This window comes from Falco naumanni, chromosome 12 (genome assembly GCF_017639655.2).
Source record: "Falco naumanni isolate bFalNau1 chromosome 12, bFalNau1.pat, whole genome shotgun sequence".
Classification (NCBI taxonomy): Eukaryota; Metazoa; Chordata; class Aves; order Falconiformes; family Falconidae; genus Falco; species Falco naumanni.
The window spans coordinates 22576013-22603439 of record NC_054065.1 but is presented as its reverse complement, the minus strand read 5'-3'; the positions used below and the strand labels follow the sequence as shown (position 1 = coordinate 22603439).

The window sequence follows — 27427 nt, the reverse complement described above, 5'->3', positions numbered from 1 at the left end:
TTCCATTTTTAGGACACTGGCCAATGGAGCAGAATCCGCAGTAGACAGATACTTGCAAGATCTTACAATATTGGGCTTGTCTACCTTCCACAACCTGTATCTCCTGATACCGAGTAAGTCCTTGAAGTAAGATCAAACCTAGGTTTTTTCCTTTGAAAACTATTAAAAAAATAAAATATAAAAAGATCAAAGCAAATCCTTCTCAAAATAGCCGCAACCTGAGCAACTGTGAAGTTACTGTATACAAGGTAAAACGAGAGAGAAAAAAGTTGCTTCTGCATCACTCTCAGAGCCCAGTCAACGTGACGTACAGATAATGTCCATCCAGCTGGGTTTTTTAATGGCTCAGAAAGGGATGTGCAGTCTGTAAGTCCTAAGAGGAGCTTCTGTATCAGGGCCACAACATGTGACTTTCTGTCAGCAGAAATTAAGGCATGAGTGGGACATTAAGCACCGCACATTAGCCATCTCCCAGGCTAGGAGCAGCTGAGCAAGGAGTCTTGAGAAACTAAACCAACAATTTTATGGTGCTCTTTGCAAAGTACTTGTTCAGAGACATGAGATGCAAATGAACAACCTGTCTTTATCACACCCAAGAGATGACAATGGCACATACCAAGGTCTTTGAGAAATTCCCTATATTCATCCTGTGCAGCTATAACATTGCTCGCTTCTTGAGCCTTCCAACAGCAAAACTCCACTTTAAGACAAGATGTGCACTGGTTTTATTCATTACACCATAAATAATAGTGTCTGCAATGTCATACATTTCTGAATCTATTTCTGAAGAAAGTTCCGAAGTTTGGGGAATACTTTCAGTGCATTCTGTGTAGTCACTTCTATAACTTCTTCAACTGGAATTCCTTTAATTTTGGCAATATATTCTGCAGCAATGTAAACATTTTTTGGTTCATTCCTCACCTGCAAGCAAATAATTAAGAAAAACACAGACCAAATTATAGATCCTGACAGATCACAGGTGTTTCAGATTCAGTACTTCCTGACACAACTTCAGTCACATTGTGGCATGTGTGCCAGAAAAATTATGTGTATCTACTCTTATTGGATTATTTTCCCATTTTACCCATTACTGGAATTTCTTCTCCTTTCCCAGCCTCAGAAACACTGGTTTGTTCATCACAAAATTTTCACTTGGCAACCCATGCTTACACTACTTCCCTCTCCCATGCCAGTAACTGACCTCCATAAGGCGTGGGTGTGGAAATACACAGAAATCCCTCCCCTGCATCATTTACCTGTTTTTCAGGCCCCAGAGCAGGAGAGTCAGTTTCCAAGCACAAACTTTCCAGAGGTAACAGTTTCACAAGCTTCTGTTTCTTGAAGAAAATAAGACAGCTATTAAATGCTTTATGCACTTAGACCTAGGGGAAAGAATATGTGAAGGGAGGATATACTCTGCACTTAAAAGCAACGTCAAAAGACTTCGGTGCCACTGTCTGCACTTTATCAACAATCTCAGAATGGAAGCAAAAATACCAGGAGCTGCTCCAGAAATCCCTTCAGATTAGGATTATCCTGGTTTTTAAATATCTGAAGTACTATTCTAAGCAATGAATCCATTGTTATTAAATCATGTAGTTATATTGCACAGAATACCCTGAAGTTGCCAATGTAATTTTAAGTTGCTATTCTTCTGCATATATATTTGTGTACCTTTTTCTCATCTCTGCTTTTACCCCTCAACCCCAGTTTGCTTTCCCTTCTCCGAGTTCCTAACCTCATCCCCAATTGTATACATCCCTCACACCCCCTCCCACTTGAATCATGCCTTCTCAGTTTCCTACATTTCCTGAGCTTATCACAGACAGCGACGATGGTTGCAGGATGGGAATAGGCTGCTACCCCAAAGAAAGAAGTTAGCATAGCTAGTGGCAGTCCAGAGTAGAAATTAAAAGAGCAGTCTCACCAAATCAAGGGCTGAACCTGACCAATACCATCTTTAAGCAATTTAGCTGCTTCTTTGCTGGGCGCATCTTGTGATAAACACAATTTTTCAAAGGTTTGTAACTTAGCCAATTGTGAGCAGATATCCTTTTGAACAGAAAGTGCCATAGCACTGTAGCAGAAACTAGTTCTTTTCCACGTCACATCCCTGCTCTAAAACAGTACGGTGACAGAAGCTTCCAAAGAAGAGTTCACCAGAAACTACACTAAAATGAGGAAAAAAATGTCTATTTTCTTACCCATTTCTCAGGAATAGCTGAACCCTTTTAGCCAAAATTTTCCCCAAAAAATTCTAGTTAAGGCAAAAGCCCGAGGTAGAAATTTAGCCAAAGTAAAAACATGCAATGCTGTAAGCAACTGAAACTTCTATTGAGAATCATGTCAGCTGACAGCAACTGTGTGCGAGTGCTGCAAGCCCCACTTCAGACTGTACAGACTGAAAAAACAAGCATATTCTTGAGCTGCACAGTGAAAATGGCCACGTTTGCCATTGTGATAAGCTGTCAGCTATCACCTGGAATCCTCAGGCAAGGAGCAAACCCCTTTAAATGTTACCTGTTCACTCCTTATAATGGAAGGAGGAATGGAGAAGAAGTATCCAGCTTTCAACCCTTCCATTGCTACAGATGGCTTCCCATCAAAAGCATGGAGCAACACCTTTGTAGCACCTCAGAGAAAAGAAGTAAACCAAATCATTAGCAGTGCTTACAGTAGGTCTGTGATGTCAGATTCCAATGGGACCTTGATCCCATAAAGAATGAATGCAGAATCTCTGCACTACTCCTCCCAAGTTTCATGTACACAAACCCATGTGAGGACATGGCACAACTGAAAAAACTGTTGACAAAAGTCATGACAGAGAAAATGCATTAAAAACACACCTTGTTCCTTTAAGAGATTAATGGTTGGTCTTCCAGCTGAGCGGGAATGAACATTTCTGTATAGCAAGGAAAGGCCTGGCATTAGGAAATTCAGCAAAATACTTTTTTTTTTGTAAACACAAACAAACTAATAGCAGCTTGAGATGAAAATAATTAATCGGTATTATACTTTTTAACAGGAGGAAATCTAGAGATGTGTACACAAATCATTTTAGATACAGCAAACGTGGCAACAACAGCAAGGACAGGACACAGAAGACAACTGTATTCAAGTGCAAACATCAGGAAAATTCTATAATGAAATCTCAAACTGGAGACTGATAGGACACTAATGGCAGTTAAATCCATGTAACAAAAGTTCTGTGGGTTCTCAGTAACTATAAATCCTGGAAAATATTTCCACACCACTGAGATCTGGCAAATTCTCTACTAGTATAAACAAAACCTACAAAGGCAAATCCAGTCTTCTTGCTAACTCAATCTGCTTGATGAACACCTGTCTTTGTCCTTCCTTCTGTTCATCTGTGCTGGCAAATCTTGGAGTGAAATCTAGTCCAACCTACAGTATAAGAGAAGTGAAAAAATTTTACAAACTTAATGCTTGACTAGACCACAGTACTATACATAAAGGCAAAAAATGCTTCAAAACTGTAAGGCATTTCAAAATATACATATCAGCGACTGCAATTAAGATGAGCTCATCTGTTGCTTAACTCAGAAAGGAATCCATTCTCAACCATAAACTTTTCAACTATGAAAGCATTTGTGAGCAGACACGTTACTAATGAGTGTATTTAACATTTTAATCTGTAACTGGTTTTCTGGGGTTTTATATTGTATTGAACATTATTTCAGATTAAATCTCAAATCTGTATCTTCAATACAAGTAAAATTTCTGACCTGAACCCATAGCTTTAGTCCTATCTCTAGCAAAAATTATCCACTAATGCTACACTTTTTTGATTTAAACATGTTCAGGCAGAATTTAAAGTTTGTCAAAGAAGATCCATTCACAGCTACAACAGCCAAAGTCCTTGATATACAGTACAACATGGTACATTTAGCTACAAAGTTCTGCCAATACCTGCTCTTCCACAGCCAGTGCAGAACCAGCCGTAAGTCCCTCTGGTACCAACACATAAAGGAAGTAGACACTACCCTAAAGCTTTCAAGCATCAATTAGTTTATAAATAAGTGTAAGACAAGAGACAACACACAGATACAGACAGATAAGGGATCACAAGAAAAAAGGACTGTACGACTCACTGAGGTGTACTGAAATCATAGCTCAGACTAACTTCATCAGGGAAAAAGGCAGGAAGGATCCGAATGCGGGTAACAACATGACTCAACACTTCACTGTGCCAGAGTCAAAAGACATTTGTGTATAAGACAATATGGCATAATTATGAATCCTCCTACTAAATCCACCAGTGTAAATGCCACCTATTACCTAATAATGATAATGAAGGAAAAGTGGGAACCCAGCAAATCAATGAAGGAAAGCACATTAAGAAAATTACAAATCAAACTCAACGCTTGTTCAGACTAATAGCAATGTTTATTGCATATACAAAATCAAGTACTCACTAAGTTTTTTGTAAATCTGGTGACAGATGCTGCCGAAGCCACAGACATTTAAACAATTTACAGAATGCTACTTACTTCTCCAATCCCCACCAGTTTATCTTTGTAGAGTTCCATAAGTGGCAATGCAGCATCCAGATCCTGCAAGAGCAAATTAAGGACGCAACCCTCACTGCCCTCATAAGATGGAAGGGTTATAGACGCAGCATTATGATTAAATCGGTATTTCCTTCATTGCTCTTAAATTCCATACCTTAACATTTCCTATTGTGCAGTCAGACAGATTTTACAAACCTGCACGATTTCCCTTCTTTACTGACTGCCCCTTAATTTCAAGTTACCTTTGCAAAGGAGCAGAAGAGGTAGTTAAAACAAGGCCTGTAACAAGCCTGGCAACATCGAAGGGCTGCAGGCAGCTCTGCAAGTTGTTCAGGCTAAGGGCACATGAACGGTTGGTTGCCTTCCACCCCCCACGCTAACAAGAGGGACATCTGCAAACACACGCATGCTGCCTGCTGTAAGCGAGTCACTTGGGATTTTTAAGGCTGTTTCACTGCAGTCACCCAGCCAGATGACTCCACTGAACAGTTCTGCTTCAGGACTAACAAGGACAGATGTGCTAAGAGACCCTGGGATTTGGTCCGCTAGGTCTTCCACGTTACAGATGTGCAGAAAAATCACCAGGCAGCCCCGCAGTGAAACAAAGCAGAGCAGAGCATCCCATCGCCGGGCAGCCCCGCAGTGAAACAAAGCAGAGCAGAGCATCCCATGGCCGGGCAGCCCCGCAGTGAGCTCAGGCGGGGCAGAGCATCCCATGGCCGGGCAGCCCCGCAGTGAGCTCAGGCGGGGCAGAGCATCCCATCGCCCACCCCGCGCTGCCCCGCCAGCCCGGCCGGCCGCGTTTACCGCCGGAGTAACGCTGCGCTGCTCCCCCGGCGACGCCTCTTGAAGCGGGTGGACTCCCAGGCACGGCAGAACAAATCCCGGGAATCTAGGCACGGCACCGGCAGAGACCGAGATGAAAGTCAGAGAGAGCAGCCGGGCCGGGCGCGGAGGGGCAGCGCCCCCGCCAGCCCCCGCAGGGCGCGGGCCCCCACCTCTCGGACAGCTCCAGGACGCGGCGGCACTCCCCCGCCTGCTCCGACACCGCCACCAGCGCCGCCACCGCCGCCTGCGCCAGACAGAAACCGCCGCGCCGCTGACACCGGGCCGGGGGGCCGCGGGGGCAGCCTGGGGAGAGAGAAGGTCGCTGCCGGCCGCCTCACCTGCTGGGCCGCCCGCACCACGGCCGCCACGTCCTGCAAGAGACACACGCACCGCCTCAGCGCCTCAGCGCCTCAGCGCCGCCGCCCGCCCCTCCGCGCCTCACCGTCTGGAAGCAGGGCGCGGCGAGGTGGCAGTGGCAGTCCACCGGCCCCGCCGCCACCGCCGCCATACCGCCCAGGGGAAGAGGGGGGCAGAGGCCGCGGGTTCCGCTTCCGGGCCGGCATTTTCCCTGCGTCGGAGGCAGGAAATGGCGGCCAGCCCGGTGCCGCCGCCCAGCCCGGCCGCCGCCCGGGACCCGCGGGTGCAGTGCTGCTCGCGGCGCGGGCTGGGCGAGGTGATGGCGCTCTGCGCGCCCTTCGTGCGGGCCCTGGCCCAGGGGCAGCCGGGCGGTGACGCCGCCGTGGGGGACGCGCTCGGGGTGAGGCTGAGGCGGAGGCGGAGCGGGGCGCGGGGGGGCCCGGGCCGCTGGGTCCGCCCGGGCCGCCGGGTCCGCCCGCCCCTGACGGGGGCCCGGCACAGGGCTGAGGTGCCCCGCGGTGCCGGCCCTCGGCCCGGCGGGGGTGTAGCGGGCCCCGGGTGTCGGCCTGGGCAAGGCGCCGAGGCAGCAGGGGCCTCTCGGGCCGCGGGGGTCGCGCACCGGTGCCGAAGGATGGCCGCCTCAGACCCCCCCGTGTCTTGCAGAGCTTCGAAACGGCGGTGCGGGAGAACGTCACCATCAACGGGCAGCCCTGGGAGGTGACTCTGGATGACTCGCTGCTGCAGAGTGGTACGCGTTGGTTTCCATTGTTTTCGTGCTGGCCGGTTTGGTTTTGGTTTCTGTATGTGGTGGTTTTAGTTGGGCATTTTTCCCCCGGCTGTCAGCAGCGGTAAGGGCGCTCGCAGAGCAGGTGAGGCCAGACCCGGCCCAGATGTGCCCGTGTAAAGGTGGGAACTGCTGCTCTGTGGGACAGCTGTTGTCAGAGTAGCATTTATAAATGGAAAGAGGGGTGACCAAGGCACGTAGGGACTTGTATCCAGAAGAAAAGGGAAGGTGAAAGTGCTTTATCTGAAGGACCGTTGCTTGCTTGACAGTTCTGTCAAGATCCTTACAGATCTTGAGGCGAAAGTTCCAGCTATCACTAGTACGGTGCCTACATAACTTAAACGATCTGCTCTTGACTACCAGAGAAAAGTAGCTTAGAGACTCCCAAAGTATCCAATATTAACATGGGAAAAATAAAGATTTCACCGAGCTTAACGCTTGCTGTCCTGCTGGAAAGTCTACAGCAAGCTTTTAGAAAGTCGGTATTTCAAAGCAAGGTTTTTCATTTGGGAAGTTAGGAAAAAGTGTGTTCTATTTCATCAGCTTCTCTTATCAGAGTAAAGGGAGTGTACAACATCTAATGGAATAGGGTAAGGTGATCTATTCTTAAAGATAGAACGCAGCAATAGGATCCAAGTCTGGAGGCTTCCTGCCCTCTCTGGGCAGTCAGTTTCTGTGTTTGACTGTCCTGATGGTGAAAAATTCCTTTGCTGTGGTCTGCTGGAATTCCCTTTACTCTAACTTAACTGTTGCCTCTCATACTTTTGCTGCACACCTCTGAGAGGAGCCTGCCTCTGTCCTCTCTAGAACCACCTAGTAGGTAGCTGAGAGTAGCAGTTAAATTGCTTCTAGCCTTCTGTTCTCTGAACAGACCCAGCTTCCTCAACTGCTTCTCATACGTCACGTCCTCCAGATGCCAGCCCTCTTGGTGGCGTTCCATTGGAATTGCTCCAGTACTTAATCAAAGTCTCCCAGAGCATTCAAGCTAGGATGTTATGGTCTAGGTAGGTCACCATCATGGCCGGATCGTTGAGCTCAGAGGGTAGTGTTTAATGGTTCATACTTCACCTTGGGGCTGATTACGAGCAGAGTTCCTCAGGTGTCTATTCTGGGACCTGTTCTTGTTAATGTCTTTATCCATGACCTGGAGGAGGAGTTGCCTTCACCCAATTTGTGGCTCACATCAGCCAGGGTGGGATGCAGTGAATATGTGCAAGGGCAGGACCATTCAGTGGAATGTAAACGGGTTGGAGAAATGCATCCAGGAATCTCACGACATGCAGCAAGGACAAAAAGCAAAGCCCTAAACCGGGGAAGGGGTAGCCCCCTGCAGAGGTGCAGGTTGAAAAGGACCTGAGGGTCCTGGCAGGCTAACCATGAGCCAGCCTGGGGTATTATGTCAATAGCAGTGTAGTCATTAGATCTAAGAAGGTGATTAATTTTTTTCCCCAGATGGTTCTCTGCCTTGTCCCCTGCCCCCCAGCTCATTTACTTCAAAAGTTAACTGGCCAGCATCGAGTTGTGTTCCAATTCCTATATTGCTTTAACAAGAGATTCAAGACTTATATTTATCTCTTCATTGATAATCATGCATAATTTCTTATTTCAGATCTAAAACTCTTTTTTCTTATGACTTTGCCTCAAATAAAAAAAAATATTGAGAATTCCTACAATAACTTTGTGTGTTTGTCATTTTTAGGTTCCAACATTAAAATTCTTGAAGATCAGTTTGATGAACTAATAGTAGAGACAGCAGCAAAGCGTAAGCAGTGGCCTAAAAAGATACTGGTACATGCTGTCCAAACCATGAAAGCAGAGCAAGAAATGTTGGTGAGTAACCTAAGATTTTCAGAAAACCTTTGCACGTAGTAGCTGCTGACCATGTGTAACTTGAAGAAATAAGTCATCCAATGTTGGGCCTTTAAGTTCGTTCCCGTAGTTGCTTTTGATTCTTCATCATATAATGAAATTGGATTTTTGCATTAACTGTGAGGGTAGTCAAATGTTGGCACAGGTTGCCCGGCGAGACTGTGGAGTTACCTCCATCCTTGGAAATGTTCGTGGAGGTATTCAAAACCTGACTGGATGAGGCCCTGAGCAACCTGCTATAGTTGACCCTGCTTTCAGTAGGGGGTTGGACTAGGCTGTCTTTAGAGGCCGTTTCCAACTTCAGCTGTTCTATGATTCTGTACTGAAGAAGACAGAGATTTTTCTTAGAAAGTTCTTTAAGAGCCCACATTGCATTTCTGAGAACTAAAATTGACAAACATAACTCTAGGTTAGCCAGGCATAGATGACTTGCAGTAAGTAAAAGTGCATGGGTATGTATTTGTCTTAAACCTGAGATATTTTCTAACATATATTGCCTTTTCTGATATCTCTGTTTTTTCAATATATCAAGTATGTAAAACAAACAACAACAAAAAAATCAACTAAAATAGAATATGCTATTGCATAACAAGACCTTTTAATCTTTCTGCAAAAGGAAAACTTATGTTCTACCTGAGTCTTGAAGTGAATTAGTTACTTAGAATGCCTCTCATGGTACCTTTTTTCTGTTGTTGGGGTCTTTGAATTTTACACCACCACAACTAGATAATAATTTTAATTAAAAGTGTCTGCAAAATGCAGAAAGATTTTAGTTTATCTTTGTAAATGAAGTGGCTTCCCCCCCCCCCCCCCCCCCGCCCCATCAGCTACTTCTGCAAAGGCGGTAGTTGTTTCTCTGCTTTTCGTTAAGGAATTTTTATGTTCTTTGACGGTAGCTACTCCTGGGGTGCATGTTTTCTGAGGCATGAAGAGCAACTGTGAAGACACGGTATTTAACTGCAGTTTATCTGGAGAGAACCACTCATTTAGTGTGGTGATCTCCCTATATTGCCAAAGCAAGAGATCACCCTGTAGGTTTTCAGTTAATACATTTTGTTATATTTTTTCTTCTGCTTGGAGCTGTTACTGTAAACTTGCTAAGAAGATGTGTGAACTGTGAAAGATTTGCTCTGGTAAAACTACAGGGAGGAATAAGGGACTTTCCTCCTACTTTTGGTTGAAGAAGGTTGGGGAACAGCTCCTGAAGGGGAGAAAAATACCAACTTGCAGATGATATAACTCAATAATCCCATGTCTTTGCTTTGTTTCCTTCTTCCCCAGTAGTTACTTCTAATTCCACCTTTTATATAACTAAGTATTAGTTGTATTCAGTATTTATTATTATTTAGCTGCATATCACAATTAACTGATGTCAAATCAAGGACTCACAGTAGGACCAAGAAGCCAGAGAGCCTGATTTGTGAAGGAGGGTGTTCTTACTTATGCATGACAAATTGCAGAGGTAGAATGTGGTCATTTAAATGTTTTCTTTTTCTTAGCTTTTTGTCTTAATATACCCTTTGTTTGAATTTGCTCTTCTGTGAAGGGGTACTGGTTTTGTGAATGGCTCTTTAAAAGCCAGAGCTGCTCTTTTTTCCTCGGTTGTGCAGCAGGTGGCAATGCTTCTTCCAAAATGCCTGGATTTCAGTTCTCATGCTTTAATAATTAGAATTCTGCAAAGCAAAGCAGGTTTTGGAGATGTGTTTGCAGTGAACTTAACTGTGTTAACCAGAACACTATTTGCAGTAACTGAGTATCTATAAGCTGTACTTCTGAAACATTGTTTATCTAAATAATTCCAACACCATCTCCTTGTATTAGCCTTTCTCAATTGCTCTGCTATGTGTATTTCAAGAGATCTATTAAATCATATAAGGATGTTTCAGAATTTTTCTTTTTTTGAATATGCAGAAGCTCTACCAGCCTGTCGTAACACCAGAAAAGATAAGATCACAGCCTTCTCAAGGTAAAGATTTTGTGGGGAGGGCAATTGTCTGAGGAAACACTGCCTACCATACTGGCTAGCTGTAAATGTTTAAGTTTTCCTTCTTTAAACTTGTTTAAAATTATTGACTGTTTAAATAATTAACTAAAATAGCCAGAAGTCTGTCATAACTGAATGTATTGCTGCATCAGTTTATTGTGTCCTTTTCTCTTGTTCTAAGTACTACCTGCTGTTAGACACTGTACTTAAAGGCAAAAGCTCCTGTTCTGTGTGTATTGGGTAGAAATTGCCACAGGCCTACCCTCAAGAGGTTTTCTTACTACTTTCCTTCACCGCTGGTGGAGGTCAGATGGGGAACTAGATGGATTGCTGACATTATACTTTGACCATTCTTGTGTTTCTTTTACATGAATACTAGAAATGCTTCAGTCTCTCTTCCTAATCAGTTAGTTTCTTCAGGGAATTGAAAGCAGTTGTGTGGTGCTTAGTGATGGCAGCATTGACTCTCCTAACTTGCAAAGTAGACATCAAATTTTATCCTGCCTGTGTCACTTGTAAGGGTTGATGAAGAAACAAAACAGCAAACAATATCATAAGGTTGCCTCATGCTTTGGAAAGATTCCGTATACAGACTCCTTGGAATAAGGCTCTGTATTTTGCAGTTGATGATTGGGATGTGCTTTTTTGAGGCTGGCCTTAAGAAATTGAAAGTTTTGTCTTGCCTGTTATTAAGTATTGAATAATGACACAATTTACCAATGCTGTTGTAAGCTGAAAAGCGTGGTTGCAGAACCCTTACTATGGATTACAGACCATGATGTAAAGCTGGTGTAACAGGCGGTGGTGTTAGAAGTTTGAGAAGCTGAGCTTAATGTTCCGATTCTTACCCTGTTGATCTGACTTGCTCTAGACATCATTTATTTCCTCTTTGTAAACAGGAGACATTGCTTCCAGAAATGCCAGCCTGTGCAGCAAAGCAGCTAACAGGAGCAGTAAAGAGCGTCAGTTTGTCTGAGTTACTTTTGGTTTCTAGTGTCCAGATCTATGCTTTTCTGATGCAAATCAACTACTTGTAAGTTAGTAACAGCTTACACTAGGGTATTGTGTTTTTAGGTTTGGTAACAGCAAAGTCCTAGGCAAGATAGCAGCATAGGGTTTGTGCTGAATTTTAGTATTATGTAGTCTTTGGGAAGTTTATGTATCCCAGTTTAGCAAGTACAGTGGCCAGAAACCAAAAATGTTTCGATTACTCAATACCTTTCGTTTCCTTATTTCATTTCCCTATGTTTTGGGAAGCCTTGAACACTGAGGAATATAATGCTGTCCATATTAATCTGAACTCCTGCAGGCAAATTTCACTTAACTGTGTGTCAGTCTTTCTGTATAACTGGACTAATCCAAGTATTTATTTTTACTTTTACTTAACTCCTTCCTTACTGTTTCATAGGGTCACTGGTCTTCCAATCCCAATACTCTGTTGTAAGAATGCTTCACTGTGGACATACCCTTCTTTTAGAGAATGTCCATTCATAGGCCTCTGTGGTGTGTTTAAAGAGGCTGCTCTTGGACTGTTCTTCCAAACTGAATGATGGGGCATTTTAGCATCCATGTTCTTACGTGGATTGTATGTTCCTAAACCGTGTCTGATCAGCACACTGGGCATGCAGACAGACGATTTAATAAAACACCGTCTCTTGCTGTTTGCTACATTTCAGCAGAGGATCACTGTCACCCTGCACTAGAATACAGTGACTGACTTAGATTTTCAGTAGCGCTAATGAGATAGACTTTGAAAGCAGAATGCTGTGTTTAACTCTGAAAGGGTTTGAGGCGTGTGTGCACCATCTAACTTTGCATCCTACTGCAGGCACTGGTGAAACCCTACAGAAAAATCATAATAGTGGAGGTGAGGCTGCTTAGTTCCCAAGAGCATGATGTTTATCTGCTGATTTTATTTTTTGTTGTTGCTATTGGTTGTGTAGCATTGCAGACAGAATGGCAGAAGACATGCAAAACATTTTTATAACAACTTTAGAGTTTAACTCTTGAGTAAAGAATTACTACTGCTTGTAAATCAATTGTCAGAAACTTAAATTGTGTTGATGATCTTATTATATTGCTACTGCAATCAAATATATGCCATTTTCTCCCAGTGTTCTGCACAGGCTGCCTGCTTCAGTGCTCCTGAAAGCTGCTTTTTCTTTCTTTTCTTATTAAACCAGCAGAATTAATAGAGTTCATGTTGTTTACACTTGCTTATTTTTTATTCTTGGTGTTAATGCTTGGTAAGTTAAGCCAGGAGAAAAACATAACCTTTATTGTCAAAGCAGACTTGCTGGAGTTGTAAGATTACTTTTTTCCTCTCTTTAAAATGGGTTTCCTTCATCTCGTTTTCTCCACAGTTCTGTTTATTCTGCTGCTTTCATGTGTTTTTTTATAACTGTTTTCTTCCTTTATGACAAATACTCTGTGTCTCCTGTTTTGTATAAGCTGTAGATTTTCTAGTGAAGAACTTTATGGCTTGCTGTAGTTGAGACTGCTGGACCCTACTACTGCTGGACTTTACTACATAAAGAGTAGTAACAGTGAGATAAAACATACAAGCTGTTGTCCTCAATGCTATAGTGAAAGGGATGTTTTGTATGTTTAAGTTTTACACAGGGACTCTACTGCTTTTCTGTCCAGTTTCTAAGAAGTTGATAGCAAATACTGGGGGGAGTTACGTTGCAGAAGTTTATTTGGGCTTTATGTTTTTCTGTAGATGCTTACATCGCAGATCTGAAGCAGGTGACAGAAACGGCATCCGAACAGATTAGCGGAACAATGAAGGTGAGATCTCTGTGTGCTCCATGAGGATATTTTCTTATGTTCTTGGTCTGATAATATGTCACAAAACAGGAGTTCTAATGCACCTTGGTTAGTCATGTACAAAAAAGTCTGTACTTTTGAAGCAAGTACATCTTTAGGTTTGGACTGCTGAAGTTGTATCTGTAAAGCGTTCCCCTGCATGTGGTAGTAAGGGAGATGGGACTATAGGAAATATTTTTACAGAGATTGTAGAACCTGCAACATCTGAAAAATAAAACATCTTTTGAAGACCTGTACAACTTCACATAGCATATGACATTTATTATTCCAATACCAGCTCAGACATGAACTGTGGTGTTCCTGTGATACTTACTCAGCTTAGAGATGGTAATGAAGGAACATTTAAACTTGGCATACTCCTTGCTTGGCTTCTGAGTGTAGACCCTTGTCACTGGTAGGCTGGTAGCTCTGAGTTCTCAACCTTCACCTGCCATGCTAAGCATCGTCTCTGCAAACATTGAAGCTTTTGTGCCTGTCAGAATCAAGTTAACATATTTCATTCATTGTAACCATTACTTTTCCCATGTAACTTGAGATAGTTGCATTTATTTTTGCAGTCTCTCCCAGTGCTAATAGAAAGAGCAGAAGGTTTTTCCCAAGCGTTAACTTGGCAACCAATCTTGGAACTCTGCAAGCTGCGGCATGAAGTCTTTGCTGGCTGCAAGGCAAAGGAGGATAATAACGTCCAAAGTTTTGTATCACCAGGAGAAGTCACACCAGCAGACACTCTTACCAGTAAAAATCCCTATGTTTTGCTAAAAAGAAAAAAAGTTGCAGATCCATCGGAAAGAAGACGCTACCCACTTCGACAGAGGAAGATTACTTTCAGGACATGAACTTCTCATTTAGTATTTTCAGGTTGGAATATGCGTCGTACTCCTGTTCGGTGCTTTCAGTCTTTTTTTCTTAAAACTTTGCCTCCTCTCCAATTCAGTGCTATACATGGAAGCTAATTATTTAGCCTTCGATACTTCTAAATATTTCTGTTTTTACTGGCACACTGATGGTATATGAGCCTACACATACCAGTAGCATCCAATATTCAGCAAGTATATTTGGTGATTAAGTCTCATTTTTTGTTTTTTACAGCATGTAGCTTGAGTTCTCATGCTTCTCAGAGTTTGTGCGCATGCTTTATGTATGTGGGCGGTCTTTTAGTAAACCACTGAGTGCTAATTTACATTAAGCATGTCTCTGAAGAGGCTGGAGAGTGTCTGGTTCTCCTAATGCACCCTCATTTATTACCAAGTCAAGTGGCTATTTTTTAAATAATTAATAAAGAAATTCACATTGGAACATGTTGAAAACATCAGATTTGATACAGTGTTATGGTTTTTAGAAAATCCATGCACAAATCTGACATTGGTCCCTGCTATTCCATCTTTCCTGAATTTGGGTCAGCTGGGCTTATTTATAGTTGTGTTTGTTCAAACTTGGATTTTTAGTAATTGTATGTGTTTACTTACAGTGTACTTTTCTGAACAAGGATTCGACCATCCACATCTTACCATCTCTTGTTTCATTTCATGTAATCCAATTATGCAGTCTGGGGGTTTCCTGGACAACATTGCTACATATTACAAGATCTTGACTGGGTCATGTATGCATTTGTGATGTTTGACTAAACTTTAAAGATCAGTATAGGCTGCCAGTAAATGGTATGAAGTTGAGCTAGCTGCCTTTCTTTTTTTTTTTTTTTTTCCCTTTACACATTAGTACCTAGACGATTGCACAGTATTACTAAATTGAGCCTTGTGTCTTAACCATTCATAACTCTGGTTTATCATTGCATGTGCGTGCAGTAAATACTTATGTAATGTATTTCTCACACAGAAAATGGAGGGGCTTTTTAGAAGCTTCATTAATGCAATGGACTGTTGTAAGAAGATAGGTCCAACTTAATGTCTAAGAGACTGAAAATTTTCAAGAAAATGTGACAGATTTTAGCATCGTTTATTTTGTAAAGGTGAGCATCTATACTGAGACTTTGTATATTGTGTGTAAATATTTTTTCCAATTTCTCTTCTATACTGACGTGTGTTTTTTTATGAACTAATTTAAATCAGTCCAGGAAGATTAAGGTTTCAGATAATGTTATCCGTTCTAATCTTGGAATAGGTGGTGACTGAACAGTGAATGTACTTCAGAAGACATCTGTGTTAAATTCTGGCTCGAGTAACTGAAGTGCTTCCATTTACTGCCTTTGAACTTACAACTGTTGTTAATCCCAGGGCTACAAAGCATCTAATGTAAGAGAGGACAGGATGTGAGAGGGACGGGAGCTGCAAAGCCATGGAACGTGTGACTGGAACGGTTGCGCTGAAAATCCCAACTGTGGCTTGCTTCACCAGGATTCACTGATACTCTCTGAGTGTTCCTAGACTTAAGATGAGCCCTGCAAAGTTTCACATGGCTACCATTATAGTATTTAAGTGTTTACTGTGTTAATGGGAAGATTTCCCTTTCTTCTCTGCAAATAATGATAGACAAGTACAGAAAATAGCTAGGAACAGGCACATCTCTTTGAAGAGGTCCTGTCAAAAATGGCCAAGGTAGCACAAATGCCTTGGGAAATAAGGAGAGAGAGCACTATGGATTAAGACTTAATAAGCCAATTAATGAATTCACCGTACAGTGCGTGTTAGCGTTAAGAGATTGCGGGGTAGCTGGTCTGCCCAGGGTCTGAAGGAAGTGGGAACGGATGCCCTGAGCTAGGGCAGTTGGGCCTTGTTCCGTAGCCCTCGTTTCAACTACAGCTGGGTGGGAAAAGAAAACAAATGCATCTGGCAATGCTGGCCAAATAAACAGTGTAAAGAAGGATAAAGAAAACAAGATTCCAAGTGCAGCAGATAAACTATGAATTCACAAATCTGTAATGGCTGCTTTTGGCCAAGCAGCAATGGAAGGTGTCAGATGACCTCCCTTTAAGTGCAAGTTCTGTGATGAGCTAAACTCAACACATGAATGTTCAGCTGTTTTTCAAATTATTATTTAAAAACTCTTCAGTAAGTGATACCTGCAGCTGTCTGTGCGTGGGATCTGTTCTTCCCAGAAATACATGAAATACCTTGGTTTTCCCATTCTCGTAGCCTTTTGTCCTTCAGTTAACTTTTCATAGAAATCAGCAGTGTTATGCAAGACAAGTGTCTTAAGTGTCTTCTACTGAAATGTCACAACATCCAAACTTCTTATTTTTAACTTGGGGCGAATTGGTATTGCATCAAGAAATGTCTGGTAGTTTTTCTTTATATAGCCTTTGAATTTTGTAAGACAGCTCAATTGTGACTGATACTTGGGAACATGTGCAAACCAAGCTTGAATTTCTTGGCTTTTTGGGGTGAGATGGAACATCTCACTGCTTGTTAGCATGTACTGTCAGCAACGTGCATATCACTTGAGGGTGGGCCATCCCTACGCAAGAAAAACTTGCAAATTGGAGCAGTCTGTACACATACTGTTGCTGCATGTAGTTTCTGAACAAAGGGGATTATGAACAGCATGCAGGGAAGCTCCTCTTCTAGAAATCTTCACGTGGACACCGATGTCTGGAAGCTTGGGTGCGCTGGTGCTCTGAAGCCCAGTTCTGACACATACCATTCTTCAGAAGGGCCGTACTGTGCTAAGCTGCGTACAGCGACTAGTTGCATGTGTGTAGGCTGCTTCAGTGCAGACGAAAATAACAGATAAACTGCCATTATAAAATGTAAACTCAGCTGCCTAGACTGCTTTCTGGGCTTGTTTTATCTCCTGCGTAGAAACATTCTGCCTTTACTGCTGCGTTACCTGGAATTACTGTGTAGGCATTTCTACAGATGTACCAGAGATAGTTTTAATACTAAGCAGAAACTCATTCCCACAAGCAAATTTTGACTTTTAATTTCCTTTGCCACTTTGAACGTGAGCAGGCTGTATTCAGGCTCAAGGGGACTGTCCCGTGACTTGTTGCATGCCTTGGGATCCTGGAAACCTTACTCTGCAGCTGCTGGGAATTATTCAATGAAGTAGGTATTTATTCAGTACTAATAAATTCTTAGTAAGCTGCTCAGGACTTGATGCTGTTAGATAGCCTGCTTGTGCAGTTGCCAGTAGCGGCAGCATTGCTCCTGGAACGGTGTGAGAGCTTCCTGTGGGGTTAATTCGAAGTCCCTCTGTGGAAGAGGACTTTGTTTCCCACAGGTCACTCTGAAGGGATGTTGAGGTATTTTGTCTGCACAGTTCATAGATTTTATTACAAGAGAATATACCTGGTCCCTGAGCTTATGAAAATACCGGCTTCTAGTCCTGTTCATTTCAGCTGTGCTAAAGCCAAAAAGGCAGCACAGAGCCCAGCATGCTCTTTCTAAGCAGTGGTCCCAACTAAGTCTGCACGTGCCTATATTTCTACTCCGTTATCTTCAACAGCGTGATGTGTTGTTAACACAAGATTGGACTGTTTCAGAGGAGCGGTTGTGAGCAATTCCCCCTCTAATCGCTCACTGCCTGGCGGCTAGGGCTGCCTTCTGGGTCACGTTGGTTTGGATCCCCTCAGCTGGAGAACAGCACTGAACCCACGCCTTCTGCCACCTCCATGAGCATCCCCTTGGTAAGCGTCTTGTTGGATGGTGGAGGAAGGGAGAAGCAAGGCTGCTTTTAAAGAAACCAGGGGACTGGGAACATCCTGTAAGATGCTCGGGGAGGCCAAGCGCAGTCTGGGGACCCGGGTGAGGTCTGGGCGCTTTGGTGAGGGTGCCCCATCCAAGTTGTAGGTCCCTGTGGCCGTTGGAGTGGGGAAAGCTCAAAGGTACTCGGTCCTCTGGGGTCGGGGCAGCTACTGAGAAAGTGTAAAGGCAAAGGTGTGGGTAGCCTGGAAGATGAAGGCAGAAGCTGCTTTGAGGTGGAACAACTGGCGAGAAGCGCTTGCCATGGGGAAGTCCTGCTTGGGTTTTTCAGTAATGCTGATGGTCCCAGAGCCTTCCAGGAAACCTGTGGCAGCGTGCAGACTGCAGTTTCTCTTGGACTCCTGAGCAGTACGGTTCTTCCACCTTCAGCACAAACTGTTAGCCAGATCTTCCTGAAAGGATAGTCTATATTTACTCAGCTTGCGAACTTTGTAACCTCATCTCCATCTAAGCTGGATGACTCAAACTTCTGGGGAAACCCGAAAAACAGGGAAGTATCTAATTTATTAAGATACCTGGGGCTTTATGACTGCTTGCCCTAGGGTTTGGGGGCACTTAACCCTCCTCGCATGGCCACGTGTTTGCCCCGTGACTGAGCACAGCCTGGGGCGTGCACCGGTACGGTGTATAAATGCAGCTGTGGCAGAGCAAGGATGCTGAAGTACCTGCCGGTGCAAACACCTTCCCTTCCTTCAGAGCACAGGGCCGAGGCAACGGCTCAATTCGAATGTCAGGAAAGTGTGTGGAGGGCTAAAAGAAACATTGTTCAGCTTGTTTAAAATACTCTCGACGGAATAGTGGAACAGAGAGATTTTTGTCTGCAGCAACTGTGTTTTCAGCAGTCTTGTCTGGCTTCTCCTTTACAAGAAGCCCGCGGCATTTCCTTATTATTTAAAGGAACAGGGCGAGTAGCGAAAGTGAAAATCGCTTTATCCCGGCACCGGTGCCGTGCCCTCCCGCCCGCCACTCCGGGCTGAGCCGGCTGCCGCTTCTCCGCAGCTCACCCGCTGCCGAGCGCCGATGCCGCAGGAGCGCGGCGGGCAGGAGCGGCCGGGGGTGAGCGGGCCGGGGGCTGCGGGCGGGCCGGGGGCTGCGGGGGGCGGCCCGCCCTGCCGCCGGGAGGGAATCTGGGGAGAAGGGAAACTGCGGGGCGGGTATTTCTGCGAGTGAAAGCGGCGGCTGGGCCGCCCGGAGGGGCGCCGGGCACAGCCGGACCCCGGGGCTGGGGCTCTCCCGGGGATTTTCAGGCGGTTCCTGCCCGGCAGCGCCGCGCCCCGGGGGGTGCGGGCTTTCCCCCGGCTCCCGGGGGCTGCGCTGAGTCCGCGGCGCGGCGGGGCTCGGTCCCGGGGGGTCCGGGCGGGCCACGTGCCGGCCATGCGGGCGGCGGCGCTCCCGCGGCGGGAGGCAGCTCCGCCCCCGGCCCCGGGGGGTGCCAGGTGCCGCGGTGGCCCGGGGCGGTGCGGCGCGGCCCCGGCCCCTGGGCTGCCCCGCCCCGGCCTGCCCTGCCCTGCCCTGCCCTGCTCTCCCTCCCACCCGCCGCGGGCCGGGGCAGCCCAGCGGCGCCCCGGGGCGGCTCCGCAGCCGGCGGGATGTCGTGCGCCGTCCCGGCGGCGGCGGGGGGCAGCGCGGTGCCGCGGAGCGCGGCGGCCGAGGGCAGCCAGCAGGTAGGGGCAGGGCGGAGGCGCTCGGCGCTGCGGGCGGGCACATGGGGCTGAGTCACGCCGGGCAGCGCCGTGCCGGGAGTGCCCGCTCCCCCGGGCACCGGCCCTTCCCCTCCCGGGAGGCGGCCGTGGCGCCGGCCCCTCCCCAGGTGGGAGAGGTGCGCGGAGGGCTCGCTGCCGCCGGTACAAGCCGCGGTCTGCGCCGGTTCCCCGCTGCAGGCAGCGGGGGCGCCGGGAGAAGCGCCGCGGGGAAACAGCGCTGCTCCGCCGGCGGCGGCTTGCGGGGGCCCGGCGCCTCTCCCCGCCGCTCGCACCTCCGTCTGCCCGGCCGCGCTGCGGCGAGGCAGGTGTGAGGGAGCCCGTCGGGGAGCGCCGGTCCCCGCCGCGGTGACGGGGCCGCCCGGTTTCGCCACCAGCGGCAGAGCGAGTGGCCGCGGGGCTCGGCGGCCGTCCCACGGGCATCGCCGCCGGCTGCCGCCCCTCCACCGCGGGATGCGCAGCCCTCGGCGGGCACCGGGCGCTCGGTGGGAGGCCGGCGGTAGGTGCTGTGCAACTCGGAGTACGTGCTCGTTCTCGCGAACGGTTCCACGCCATCTCTGCCTGCGCCTCAAACACTAGCGGAGTGTTTCTGGCTTATGTCTTCCAGAGTCATGAGGAAGATGACAGGAAGGTGAGGAGGAGAGAAAAAAACCGAGTTGCTGCGCAGAGGAGCCGCAAGAAGCAGACTCAGAAAGCAGATAAACTCCACGAGGTGAATGGGTAATTGGTGTTTTGCCGGCACGGCTGGGGTACGGAGCGTGGGACTTGACAACAAGTGGGACTTCTCGAGCAGGTGTAGGCCTGTCGCTGCGCTGTCGCAGCTTAGGGAGCCGCAGGTGCGAGGTGGGGGCAGGCAAGCTGGGGGTGCCTGGTCGGGAGCGTTCAGTCCCTGATGCTGGCGTTTGACAGCGCAGCTCTGCCATCGGTGACACTGCCAGGGAGAGAGGGGTCCTACCCCCGCCTCACCCTCCCTCTCTGGCTACTCCTGTGACCACCCGGTGAACCAGATCGCAGGGCTCCTCTGCCCTAAACCAAACGCATTTTCTTCTGGATTAGCATTAAGCTTGTCACGTTGGCTGTGGCAGAGACTGAATGCCTGCAGCCTTGTGAGGGGGAAGGCGATGGAGGAGGAGGGGACCGTGCTGCTTAGTGGCAGTGCTGGCTTAAGTCAGTTCTAAAGCTACAGTGTGAGACAGAAATACCCAGTTGAAGGCTTCTTAGGAACTTCAAAACCTCCAAGCGTGAGAGCACAGTTCGGTTAGCTGTTATACTTGTATGCTCTGATAAATAACAGTGGGTGTTTCCAAAAAAACCGTGAAAGTAACTGATTCTTCCAGAAACTCTAAATACTTCTCAGTATCACAATGTGGCGTAGTTTTCTCGTGTCCCCAGTGCAAACACTGGAGGACAGGAATCCCCTTTCTCTAGTTTTGGATGTTACCTCACACAACAGTGCTTTTGTTGTAGCCAGGGCTCTTGGGGTGTTAGTTGTGCTGCTGCAATTGTGACTGGGTCAGTTGTCCAGCTCTGGAGGTTCAGCACAGGCTCTTCTCTTTCTCAGCATGGAAGGATCTGCCAGCTGTCAGCAGAGGACGAGAGGGACAGTGTGGGGAGTTTTGGGTTTGGTTTTTCCCAGATATCCTCTGAGTCAGCGACTGAGAAAGCCAGGTGCAGGGTACTTCTGGAAAGGAGTAACCCCTGGCTTTTGTGAAATCTTTTCTGGGCCCTGTGCCGTCCTGCAGCCTCTCTGATGTTCCTTCTGAACTTGAGGATCTTTCTCGTGCTGGGAATCTTCATTGCCGGGCATGCAGGTTTTCTTAGATACAGGCAGATCTGGTTGAGTAGGCATTCATTCATAGCAAGAATAATTTGCTAGTCTTGTCCCTGAAAATGGGACAGAGCAATATTCACCCCAAAACCCAACCACATGGGGTTTGGGGCAACAAGAGGTGAGCAGAGCAGAACCAGAGTCAGGATGGACAGCGTGGCTGGAGTTCAGCTACAATAACAAGTTGGGAGGACTGTACCTGTTTTACTCCATGGGCGTGAGGTGGTGGGAGGCTGCCCAGAGGAGCATTGCCTGAGAGGCTCTCTCTGCTGCCTGCAAAGCCTACACAGGCCTTTTAAGGTATGTGTAGGCTTTGAAGTTTGCTCTGAAGCTTTCCCAGGGAGGTGACATTGAGTGGGTGACTGCTGAGCCCTAGGCCAGCAGTGAGGTGCAGACACCTGCAGGTTTTCCATGGGCTGGCTCTGAACCTCTAGCTCTCTTCTCTTTGGGATGAGAAGTCTTGACAGCAGGGACGCTTGAGACACGCATTATCAAAAAATGTGATGTGTGAGTCTGGCATCCGTCAAAGATGTATGCTGCAGAGCATCTCAAAATTCCCCTGCAGTTAACAGCAGCTTATTCACTGCCAGAGAAGGCTTAGCTCAAAAGCAGCCCAAGCGAGGGATAACCAAGGCAGTGATCAGGCTTTCCGGTAACAAAGCGGAGCTAAGAACAAGCTGGTGTGATGCTCCCTTCCTTCTTCTCGTGAGCTCCTGGGCATCTGAGCAAGTGGCTACAAGCCCTGACCAGCCTGGAGGAGAGTGGCTGGCACTGGTCACACTGTGCTAGGTGTGCATCTCAGCTGGCACCTGGCCTTTCCCCGCACTGGCTCAGCACAGGGGCTGCCCTTTCCACACCGGCAAAGCCAGGCGCCAGGTTTTCCCAGCACCTACCTGCAGTCAGTCCTTTCATTTTCTATGCTCTTCCCAGAAGAGGCAGCCCAGGGCTGGAAGAGGCCACCACAGGGATGCAGCCACCCACAGCTACAGCCCTGGGCTGTTGGGGACCCCAAGGGCCAGGAGCATCTCCTGGTCTTCAGGGCCACGAAAGCAACCGCAGTGTGGTCAGGGCACAGGCTGTAAAGCACTTGCCCTGTTCCAGCACCCAGGCTGTGTCTGCCTTTCTGTAGCGTTTTTCACATTGTAATGAGAAACCACACTGTTTTCTACAGTTATGTGAATACACTCGAGGTGGAAGCACTGAAAGGAATGTTTTGACTATGAGTAGGATTTTTTTTTTTTTCTCCTTCCAGGAATATGAGACTCTTGAGCAAGAAAATACCTCCCTGAAAAGAGAAATTGGAAAGCTAACAGATGAAATGAAACACTTGAGTGAAGTGTTGAAGGATCACGAAAAGATCTGTCCACTATTGCACTGCACCATGAACTTTGTGACCGTCCCAAGGCCCGATGCACTCACCAGCTGCCTGCCAAGATGAGAGCTGTCCTTAGTCGCCTTTAAATGTGATGCATGAAAGTGCCATTAATGGGAGATTTGAAGAACTGTCTACTGATGGTGAAAGTCTACCATCAGAGGGCTGGGCTTGACCATGCAGCTCTTCTCCCTGTTGAAGTGTTATAGTCTTCTGAATCTCAAGAAAACACCACTATGGAAAAAAAGGCAATTTGAACTGTGACTTCTTATTTGGTAGGATCTTCAAGCCACAGTTTTGTATTCAGAAATGTCAAAGTGCGGTGCAGCCCACCATCGGGCATTGGAATGTAGACAGGGAAAAGTACCGACCTTGAGCTGGGATGCCTTTCTCCCACACGTCCACTGCCAGTAACCCTTTGTCACTTGTCATCCATGTGTATCACATCCTGGCTGCTGTTTTTGTTTGGTTTTGTTGTTTTTTTTTTCTCTAAACAGGTTTGGTTAATAAAAGTGATGTCCCGTCTTTACGATGTTCTCCACCTTCTTCAATAATTAGTCTTTATAACATCTTTGCTTTTTTCTTTACTGGTCAAATCCAAAGTCTAGTGCTAATCTTCCTGTCAGTTATTTTATTATTTGCTTATCACCTCTTCATTAGTTCCTCTTTTGAAGTGTGTGTAACAAATGAGTTTTCCCAGTCTTTAGTTCTTTAACATCCTCAGTCATCAGCCCTGCTGACATTAGTTCTTGGAGTGTTTTATATCCTAAAACATGGCTTGGCCAGTTTCTAATGCTGATTGTCAACTCTGTGTGGAAGAAAAGCAAGACAAGAGTTTGCTGGTTCTACACATTGCTTTAAAAAGCAGATTTTAAAATTTACTGTTTTAATGCACCTACTGGAAATTAACAATATCGTTCATCTTGCATATTGCTTCTGGTAAATTATGTCTGTGGATAGAACTAATTGCGTTTAGCTAGGCAATTTTTTTCTATGTCCACACTGAAGATGTTTGATAACTGCTTGCAAGACAAACATTTTCTTAAACTTTTTTTTTTTCACAATATAATACTAAAATAATAAGGAAGAATTATGACAATGTTAGTGACAAATAAGTAGAAAAATGTGTTTACTTTCTCTGAAGATTCTTGGTAGTGTCAAGCTCTAGAAATGTCAATGCTGTAGCTTGGGATCCAGCAGAGTGTTTTTCTTGCAGTATTTCCCAGTCAAAGAGCATCTTTGGATAATAAAAAGCTCCACCCCTTTGCCAAGCACTCACTTCAGCATTCGGATTTTTTTTCAGTTCAACTCATGGGATTAATTTCTCCCCTCATCAGAACTGTAATATTTATCAGCAGAATATGATCTGAAATGTCTGAAATATAATTTTTCTTTTTTAGCTTCTTTAGTAGAATGAGGCATTGCAGATTACAGCTGAGATAGAATTAGGGAAACTGCGTAGTCAACTCTGCCTTCTAAAGAGCCCTTTCATGCCATTGTCTTAAGCTAGAAACTCAAGGTAACAGGCGTGGGCTGTTGGCTTCTTTAAAAGTTTTCATGAGGTTGTCCCCAAGAGAATTTTCTGCATTTGCAGAAGCTATCTACAGCCTAAATGCAGTCTTCACAGTTTATTATGGTCCAGTAAGAACTGAGTCCTCCTACAAAGAAAATCTGGTGCAGTGCCTGCCAAGGAAAATGAAAATTTAGGGACACTTTGGAATACGCATTCTGAATTATGTCCTTGATATGTTTCTGTGTGTCACCCTTAAGAAAGGAAGCTATCTTAAGCATCTTCATTCACCCACCCACATTCCTGCGGGCTCTGGATGCCGCTGTGTAATTTGGGCAGAGTAGAGGTGTAATGGAGAAGGAGGAGCACAGTGGAAATGAACATTCACTCTAGGAAAATTCATTACAGCTCAGGATGGAGGGAGGATGAGAGAGGATGTCTCATATCTCTTAACTAGGTATGTGCAACTGAGCTGAGGTAGCTGAGGTCAGGGCTGGTGCAAAAGAATTGCCTCTTCTATGGAGCCCTGCAGGTCCTCGAAAATGGCAGGAAAGATCAACCACCTTGGCCAAGACAGTCCACTCCAGCAGAATCCTTCTAAAGATTTTTGTCCTAAGATACTTGCTTCAAGAAGCAGAGATCTAGTCCCCCATGTAAAATCCTCCTTTTTACACATTTTTTCTTCTAAACATCTCTCTAGAAAGTGGCTTTAGAAACCAGCTTATCATTTCGTAGTCCAAGTTCTATTGTACACTTCAGCAGTAAGCACTATTCTTGTTCTGTGATGCAAGCTTTAGCCCACTGCTCCTGCATTGGAGTGTATTGGTTTATTAACTGTATAATGTCTATGCAGAGTGTACAGGGGAAGACAGCTGAGTTCACAGCAACATTGTGTGCCAGCAACAGCAACTTATGTTCAACATTATCCCGCTGTTCCTCAGAAAGGCTGGGAGCCCTGCAGGTGCCCTCGCTTATACCAGTTCCTTCCCACAACCGTGGGCTGTAGCTCTAGCCTGTGCATCATTAGTAACAGCGGCCTTTGAACCCTTGAAGGCCTGGGCTGCTCCTTCCTCCTTCATCTATTGCATCACTTCTTCCCAGCACTATTTCCAAAGGGCCTTGGGCATCATTCTTCTGCTTAATAGATTAACTAAGGCACCTCTCACAAACAGTATATTGTGTGACTAATGTCCAAAGACAGCTGGGAACACTAAGTAAAAGAAGTGAGCAAAATAAGCATCCTATTCCAAATAAACCAAACATTCCGATATATTTATAGAATTAATATCATAGCTGAATCATGGGTTGAAAGGGACAGTGAACTGTTAAAGCACAGACATGTATTTCTTAGCAAATAATATGCATACAGGTTGATTACACTCTTTGCAGGAGCAGTTCATAAGGACACTGATTTACAGAGAATTTCAAAACCAAAAGTATGGTCTGGAGCCTGGGATAATTGTTACATGAATAGGGAACCAGAAAGGAGAACAGAAAGGAAAAGACCTATTTCTTAAGGAAGCAACAGAAAGTTCTTTTCAAATCCAAACCTCTCATTTTGCAGCAGGGTATTACAACACCACAAAAAAAGTTTCATCCCTATATATGGCTAAAATACTGCTTGATGTATTCTAGCTTCAGAAAGCTTCCAGTTAGTTTGACTTGTTCGCTACGATTGTGGTCTGTATTTCACAGATTCACATGATTTTCAGAAGCAGGTATATAGGGAAGATTTCTGCGTTCAGATGGTGGTTCATCTGAGGAGTACTGTGAATTGCAGTCTTGTTTGTGGATGCGTAATGTAGATAAGCATTGCCAAGAAAGCTGGATTTTGCCTCTTAGGTTCACAATGAAGGTTATATTTTTTCTAGATTTGGTTAGTGTGGATTTCCTTTTTGTATTTTCTGTGACTCTAATGAAGAAGCAAAATGCGCAGTGCAAACTTACCCAGATAAAAGTATTCATTCTGGGAGCAGACTAGGTCCAAACCAGCTATTTGTCTATTAATTTCTTTCGGTGGTTGTTAGGTCAAATTTAAATTGATCATATTTTGAAAAGATAATTTTAGCCTCCAAAGGTAAAAAAATCAACAGAAAGACAGTCAAGCTTCCCAAAACTGCTAGTGAGAGTATAACAGAGATCAACTATGATACCTCAAGAGAGCTGATCAGAAAGTCTTGCTCTTTCCCACTGATTTTTTACATTCGTGTCTGTGAACATTTATAAGCATCTTCTTATGCTCATCCAGAGTCTTGCTAAAAATACATCTTTTAAAAAATATATTTAAACCAGCCTATTTATAGGCTTTGTGTTCTTTTCCCTGGTACCTTTGACCATCGTCTACTGCTCCTTCTGTAATACCTGGCAATCTCATCTGCATTTGGTATTTGATGTAGCCTTTGTATTCTCTCACTGTTTTACTTCAAATGCCAGTTTTCTTCCTTCTTCCTGTTTCCTTCTGTTCCTATGTAGCCTGGTGATAACAACACTCAGTGTTATCGGTAGTAGAGGTACAAGGCTAATCTGTAGGAGCATATAGAAATTAAACTTCACTGGTTCATCCTGTATATGATTAAAGGCTTTTATGTGACGCTAATTTTCTCAGTTCAATATTAAGGAAGGTGTCTGTGTAGTCTTTTAGAATGTACTTAAAAGTGACATAACCTTTACTCTAGCCTATAAAACCCATACTGTTTCCTGTCCATAGATGAACGCTTTGTTGCATGGCATTTGGGGTTTCCATCTGTGAATCAGTCTAGAATTTCTGCCTCAGTGAAAGTGATAGATAAAACAAATATTAAAAAAAAAAAATCCCTTTTCTCTTCTTCCCATCAGTGCAGTGATATAATTCCTGTTACAGGAAGGAAGCGTGTCTGATAAGCAGGAGAAGTGGTGGGTTTATTTACTGTTACCAAAACTACTGTTACTCTCTTCGTCAAAGGTTAGGAGTTTTCTGTTTGTAAACCCTGGGTTACTGTCAAGTGGTCACTGCAGAAACATTTTACATGTACGTACAGCATGTGGTGTGGGCACACATCCATAAGGGAGTGAAAGAATTTGGATTAATTCTTTGCAGAAACATGGGGTTTACATTGATTTCATTGGAAGTAGAAACAGTCCTACAGCTGCCTCAGAGGACATACGGCACCATGCTTACTCACTTGGCTTATCCCAGA

At 45.4% G+C, this 27427-nt stretch overlaps 2 protein-coding genes across 10 annotated transcripts; one reads left to right on the top strand and one right to left on the bottom strand.

Annotated features, from left to right (window-relative positions):
* Positions 1–707: 707 nt before the first annotated feature.
* Positions 708–5923, bottom strand: TATDN3 (TatD DNase domain containing 3). Of its 5 annotated transcripts, XM_040611787.1 has the most exons (10): positions 5803–5892; positions 5699–5731; positions 5531–5604; positions 5340–5424; positions 4512–4574; positions 3296–3405; positions 2847–2902; positions 2521–2633; positions 1257–1337; positions 708–921 (listed from the first exon to the last, which is right to left on the bottom strand). In XM_040611787.1, the coding sequence occupies exons 1-10, from the start codon at positions 5866–5868 to the stop codon at positions 778–780; spliced, it is 825 nt and encodes a 274-aa protein (XP_040467721.1). In that variant the 5' UTR covers positions 5869–5892; the 3' UTR covers positions 708–777. The 5 variants fall into 5 exon arrangements, with proteins under 5 accessions (XP_040467721.1, XP_040467722.1, XP_040467719.1 ...); XM_040611788.1 differs by lacking the exon at positions 5699–5731 and having other exon boundaries at positions 5803–5883; XM_040611785.1 differs by lacking the exon at positions 3296–3405 and having other exon boundaries at positions 5531–5731; positions 5803–5923.
* Positions 5924–5946: 23 nt separating this feature from the next.
* LOC121096141 (kinetochore-associated protein NSL1 homolog) lies at positions 5947–23270 on the top strand. 5 transcript variants are annotated; one of them, XR_005830360.1, is made up of 7 exons: positions 5947–6117; positions 6381–6465; positions 8201–8331; positions 10282–10336; positions 13077–13144; positions 13741–15149; positions 15415–17047. XR_005830360.1 is itself a non-coding variant. In XM_040611790.1 (7 exons), the coding sequence occupies exons 1-7, from the start codon at positions 5947–5949 to the stop codon at positions 22805–22807; spliced, it is 801 nt and encodes a 266-aa protein (XP_040467724.1). In that variant the 3' UTR covers positions 22808–23270. The 5 variants fall into 5 exon arrangements, 3 of the variants coding, with proteins under 3 accessions (XP_040467724.1, XP_040467727.1, XP_040467726.1); XR_005830359.1 differs by having other exon boundaries at positions 15302–17047; XM_040611790.1 differs by lacking the exons at positions 13741–15149; positions 15415–17047 and adding exons at positions 20149–20253; positions 22622–23270.
* The last annotated feature ends 4157 nt before the right edge of the window (positions 23271–27427 follow it).